Source organism: Glandiceps talaboti, chromosome 10 (assembly GCF_964340395.1).
Source record: "Glandiceps talaboti chromosome 10, keGlaTala1.1, whole genome shotgun sequence".
NCBI classification, from domain to species: Eukaryota; Metazoa; Hemichordata; class Enteropneusta; family Spengelidae; genus Glandiceps; species Glandiceps talaboti.
In genome coordinates, this window is record NC_135558.1 from 4,651,000 (window position 1) to 4,657,500 (window position 6,501).

The following is a 6,501-nucleotide window of genomic DNA, read 5'->3' on the forward strand; positions in this document are numbered from 1 at the left end:
ATGGCGGGATTAGTTCATATTGTATTTCTTACAGCAGTGGTTGCCGTGGGTCTCACTCAGGTAAGAGTTAACAAACAATGTATTTGGTCAGAAATACCATAACCATTCACGAATTACCTTTCATTTGTTGCTAAAATCATTATCAATGGCAACGTAGACGACAGCATGAAGTTCTAAATATGCAAACGGAAATGAACAACTCCCAACGCTTGTCGCTTCTCTTAGCCGATCAAAACACAAGTAAACGATGAAGTCATCGGGATGTTTATGATAATTAACTTAAAATGAGATCGTCAGCATAATTTTAGCCCACTTTAGAAATTAGAACAGTCGTGAGAAATCGTAGACACGAACGCCATATGTATTTATTTACCACATCCGTGATCATGACAGGGCAATAAATCTATTTTTACACGTATAGTTGATCCCAATATGGCAACGCCTAGTTACAAATGTCGTAAGTTTATTACAAATATCGGCAATTTATTACAAAACATCAGAAATTATAATACAATTGTCAGCTTATTGTAAATGTCGGCAATTATTACAAATGTCGGTTGTACATAGCTAGGCAAAGGGACAACATCGCTGAAATGATAAATATTGAAAGATTGATTAGTGACAATATCACACGCATTTCCAGCTGAATGAAGCAAAATATCGGAGAATAATATCTGCGCAAACTTAGGTTAAGGAAAGACTGGAAAATATTTTCAATTTTGAACGTTTAAGACTAGTATAATAAACACCACAGAACCAATGATGTAGACGCGCGTTGTCGTGACGTTGATGTACCAAAATATATCCCATAATTTTTCAAATCCAAAATTTGTGGTATTTTAGACTATGACATAGGAACAAAAACCATCCGCCACTCTCAAGATACTAGTATACATCATTGCTCACAGGAATCAACCTACACTGCATGGAACACGATCATCGTCGTAAACAACAGCCTCTTTTACGGCACCGTTCAAGATATGAAGTGAGACTGATTGAACTAGAAACATAAGGGTTTGCATTAATTTGTGACGAACAAAGCTTACGTAGTCACCTAGTTACGTAGGAAAACCGTTACGTTGTCAGGTATGGCAGACTGCAAACATTAAACAGGACATTGAGAATACAGCGCCCTCGCTCAAATTGGGGGTATCATCACCCCCTAGTACCATTTCTTAAGAGCTTTGTTCCTTGTATTTTGTAGAAGTATTATTTAGGGGTTTATTTTGCATTGTTCAGACATCAAGGAAAGCAGCAGTGCTCTATGATCAATCGAGTAACCTATACCGTGTATACCCCAAGGTACACACAAACAGGAATTAGAGCGCCACCATGGCAAATTTTGGAAAGGCCAATTGTACTTTGCAATCACCAACGTGCAATTTTGCAGCAGCTCTGCAATTTTGTATGTATACATAAATTTACCAAAATATTAATGACCGAATGTATACGTACGACATGCTAACGGTCGTTGATTTTGTAATTTGCAATTTGTAAATTGGACTCTTAATGGAAGTACTTAAAACTTTCTTCGTTTATTCTACTGCATACCACCCCCCCCCCCTCCCCGGTGTAAGCACTTTGCATTTCAGTGTAAGGGTCCTCTGTACATGTAGCGGTAATGGATATCCCCCATCCCCATTTCTTTGTTGTATTAAAAAAGTCACTAAAAATGTCAGAATAAAGATATTGCAACCAAACTTGCAGCAAACACCCTTCTTGATATGATTGTTCTAGGAGTATTATTATTTTGCGTTTCTTTATGATTAATGAAATATGACACCCGTAAATATGAAAATTAAAACATTTTTTAATATTTTGATTTCGATCTGGGAGAATATATAATGTTTTACTCTTTTCTTTGCATTCGTATATTCGTTATAACATTTTCCAACTATTCTTGGGTGGGTTTTGTTGATATCCATCTTCGTTTTTTAATTTAAACTTTAAAACTGTAAATTTCGGTAAAAAAATGAGTGCTACTTTAGAGACACCGTGTTCACAAACTATACGTGCTACGTCGAAAAAACACCGAGAATTTTTTTAAACATGTTTTATCGCCCAAAAGTTTGCATTCCATTTCCACGATTAACAATATGAACGAAAGATTTTTTTAATTGGCCTCTGTAAGGATCTTTTCGAAACGACATGACGTCATCTGATTAATGTCGTAGCGGCTTTGTGAAGAAATCATGTCTCAGATATTAACATACTGTAATGATCTATAATGTAGGATCAACCATTGGTCACAAGTGAAGGTTGCGGTGAAACAAAGGGATGTTTTAAAGAACCATCAGACTGCGAGGCTTCGAGTTCTGAGTCAACATGTGATATACTGATCACCTGGGAAGCTGCTGCAAATAGTGACGAAAGCACTATTTTTGGAATCACAGGGAAAGTCGCTAGTGGCGAAGAATATGTTGCCATGGGGCTTTCGAATGACCAAAGAATGGTAAGTACATTTTCAAATATAAACTGTACGATGGAGACAGTTTTATATGAAATGAGCCTTACCTTAAATTTGACACAATTACAATGTTATTGATTTTACCCATTTTCAGTAACTTTCTGAACAGTATTCTTTATATTATTAGTTCTCGGAGGGGAGCCCAAGAGATACCAGGTGTCTGTCTATTTGTTTGTTTGTTTGTTTGTTTGTCTGTATGTCTGTCTGTCTCAATATCTCAAGATCCCGTCACTAGTTTGACATGAAATTTGGCATAGAGATTGTGAGCTAATGCAGAGAAACTATTAGTCAATGGTTTTCGATAATTTAATTATTTTGTTGATGAAGATTGTAACTTCAGTGAATAATTAATTAATTAATTAATCAATTAATTAATTAATTAGGGAATATCTATCCTATGCAAACGTTAGATCTCATATGATTTTGTACACACATTGAATGTACACAGTGTATAATTCTGATAGGTCTCAATTTAGCCTAATATTGAGAAACTAACTCAAAAGGGAGTACTTTCAGTCTACATCTGGTTTGATTTTGTTTTTCGTTCATTTATTCATTTGTCTTGTATTATTTGTTCTCTGTTGTGCTGTGTGAATTTCTCACATTTCGACTCTTGTTTAACGTTTGTACATTTTCCACAACTATCATTTTCTTTCACATTTGTTTGCCTTTTTATTCTTATACTTTCAATTGTGTTTTGTCTTGTCACCCTTGGGCCACCGTACAAACCTGTATCAGATCCATTTCCTTTCCCTTTCACCCATACTTTACTCCCTAATTAATATCTGTTTACTGAAGTCATCATGTCTCCGAAATCTTGTGTATTTTCTCCATTATAATTCTAGCGCGATGCCGATGTATGGTCATGTCTTCAGCTGGATACCTTAGACGTTGTCTTAGATCATTCATATAACAATGTTTATGCCAATATCCAAGGAGACACAGTAAGTACACATGTATATTTCGTTGTTAATATCAGTTTGTCGAGGATGTGTCGTTTTAAAGAGTTTGATAAACAATACGGTGGACAACAGCAATATATAATAGCAGGGTATAGATTCTGATATATCATCATAGTGATGTGCTTGTATCGCATGTCATATTAGATATATAAATTATTCTAGAAAATTTCAAATCTTTCGGAAATGAGTTTGGAGAAAAAGATAACTTAAACGTTGGCTTAATGGCATCGATACAATTATGTACTTGTATGAAATGATCGAGAAGGAATCGAAGTCTATAAATTAGTAATATCTTGAATGCTTGCAAGTTAAAAAGTAAATTAATAGATTTTTATCAAACCGACTACACCAACTACATAGACACTTCTTTGAAATGTTAAGAGTCGCATTCACTGGTGTCGTGGAGACGATATTTCTTGGAATGTATTAATAGAAATAGTAAACCCTAAACAGAAAGTATTACTGCAGTGGAAAGTCAGCTCCCTGCTAACTAAAATCCCAGACAAGTAAGACTATCCGCGCTAAAGTAGACTATAATTGTTGTTGCATGTGGTAAATTACACCATAGACAATAGAGAGGGACCTCTCTATTGTCTATGAGTACACTATAGGTGATAATAATGCTTGATTATATGGACACAATGACCCTGTAATCAAGACAGTGTAAACACTGAATGAGGTCGAGTGTACAACTATGAGGTGAGAAATTCCCCCCTACTGTAAGTGTAATTACACCAAAGTCCATTTCTTGTCTTCGTCAGCTTCCCGATAGCTGACTTGCCGTCGCCGTACACTAATGTCATATGTTCCACCCTAAACCGTTACGATAAAAAGTCTTTCTCCAAGTAAATATTACATCAAAAAGTAAAGTGGCTCTAGGAGTTTCGATTGTTTATCTCAACAGGCAGGTTCTAGTGACTTTACCTACGTCACAACGGACGGTGTAATCCAATGTACGTTTACTCGTTTGAATAAAATGGAGGGCTCTGAGGATAGATTCTTCGATCTCTACGCCAATGAATATTATCTATTAATAGCAAGAGGCCCGCGGGACGACAGCGGTTCACGTAAGTATCTCTACCATAATATCTTCCTTATTGACATCACACACAAGGGAATCCCCGGATGTTCCAATGTGCGACTTTTCAGTCAAACACTTTCACGATTTGTTATGTGTGCACTTGCTACTGAATAAATGAATAAACAAATACTACTACAAAATTGATAAGGGAACGTAACCTCCACTTCTGCTTATAATTGCAGCTAAGTTAGCAAAACACATCAACTCTCCACTGATATCAGATGACACCGTCAATTTTACTGCCGTGTCTTCTGCTGGTGGTGGAAGCGCTTCGCAGGCTGCACAAAAGGCACATGGTGAGATTATTTTTTTATCTCGATTTTCCATCTCCGAATAAACTACAACTTATCAACATTTAGAATTGAATGGTTGCAATTTTCCTCAAAGTACCACTTATAAATATACCTGTCAGATACAGCGAAGGACACAGCAACAGTGTGCGTGTGTAAAGATCGATACTTCGTACATACCAAAACATTCCTGGAGTGTGTTGAGTCCAAACGTAATAACCAAAACTGTGTGTGATGTCTGATATGTCTGAATTGTAGGTTTTGAATTCCAGTCAAATTAGAAATGTTTTGATACTATCTTATAAAGCATGATGATCTCCTAAAACACCGTACCGTCTATAATCCTCTGTAGGTATCTTTGTAGATAGGTATTGGTACAGAAGCATGAATTATTTTCATATGTCCACTAAATTCAATATTTAGATATTTCCCCCAATATTTTGATAATGAAAATGCGGGTGACCTAAGTGGCTATTTTACTACGAGTCGCTAGACGAGTAGTGATAAACCCACGAGTATAATCCGACTGAATGAAGAAAACTATTGGGAAATATATACTGTAATATAATTACACCTCCTCAAGCATAATGTATGAAAATTTTGGAAATCTTTCTTACTTTAATATTTCTGTATCCTGTCTTGTGCTATATTACAGGGTCTCTTATGATATTCGGTTGGATTGGTTGTGCCAGTGTTGCCATAGTGATGGCACGCTATTTTAAACCAATGTGGCCAAATTCTACGCTACTTGGTCAAAAAGTATGGTTTACGGTATGTAGTTGACTTATTAATTATTCAAGTATAGTTGTTGCACACACGTTTTTCGATGATCAGATTTGACCAATTCTTCATTATCCAAGTTTTTACCAAATGACAAACATTTGTCATAATTTCTGTCACGGTGATTCCAAGGATAAATCAGAATTCTGCTAGGTTACTTGTAGCGTAGTGTCGTTGTTGCTGAAAGTGTAAAGTTGCAAGTATACAATCATGCGGTGTTGTCGCCTTACTGGCCACGTCTATAGCTCTGTTGGTAACTTTACGGAAATTAATAAAATACTCAATAAACATTTCACGAGGGTTAATGACCAGTTCATATACTGAGTCTCGCTTCTGTGAGTGCAGAATGGAAAATGATTCTTTAGTTATCGAATGTTTTTATTTTTTCAGATTCATCGTACATTGATGGTTATTAACTTACTATGTTTCTGTGCAGCCTTCATCGTCATATTTGTGTACGTAGAAGGATGGCTTGTCTATGAGAGCCCTAGTGACGTAAGTAGTCACGTGAATTACCAATACAACATGATCTGTCATATCTCGGTTAATGTGGGCCTAAAATGGGGTCTGGATGTTGTCAGTATTGGCCTCACATCCAAAATTATATTGAGATATTTTGGTCATAATTGTTCCTTGTTTATGGGTAGATTTTATTTTTAATTGATAGGTGATTCAATTAAAATGCATACTTGTAAAGCATAAGATGAGCAGGGCACAATAAATCGACGTTATGTGAAAGAGTTACCAATGTATTAACCCTCTGTGTAGGACATTCCAGTCGCCTTATTATTTCATTGTTTTGTGTCTTACAGCTACGATTTATACACGCCGTCATAGGATGCATCGTAGTAGCTTTGGGTATTACGAATCCGATTTTGGCATTATTCAGACCACATCCGGGCACTCGGAAGTAAGTGTAGC

The 6,501-nt window shown here is 36.2% G+C and overlaps 1 protein-coding gene across 1 annotated transcript in view; it reads left to right on the plus strand.

The window, feature by feature from the left end:
• The window catches only part of LOC144441283 (ferric-chelate reductase 1-like), a 6,814-nt gene continuing 313 nt past the window's right edge, over positions 1–6,501 (plus strand). The window contains exons 1-8 of the mRNA XM_078130842.1: positions 1–60; positions 2,234–2,452; positions 3,313–3,411; positions 4,334–4,496; positions 4,693–4,806; positions 5,456–5,571; positions 5,971–6,075; positions 6,393–6,490. Of these exons, the coding sequence (XP_077986968.1) occupies positions 1–60; positions 2,234–2,452; positions 3,313–3,411; positions 4,334–4,496; positions 4,693–4,806; positions 5,456–5,571; positions 5,971–6,075; positions 6,393–6,490 (974 nt within the window). The remainder of the gene's footprint in view (positions 61–2,233; positions 2,453–3,312; positions 3,412–4,333; positions 4,497–4,692; positions 4,807–5,455; positions 5,572–5,970; positions 6,076–6,392; positions 6,491–6,501) is intronic.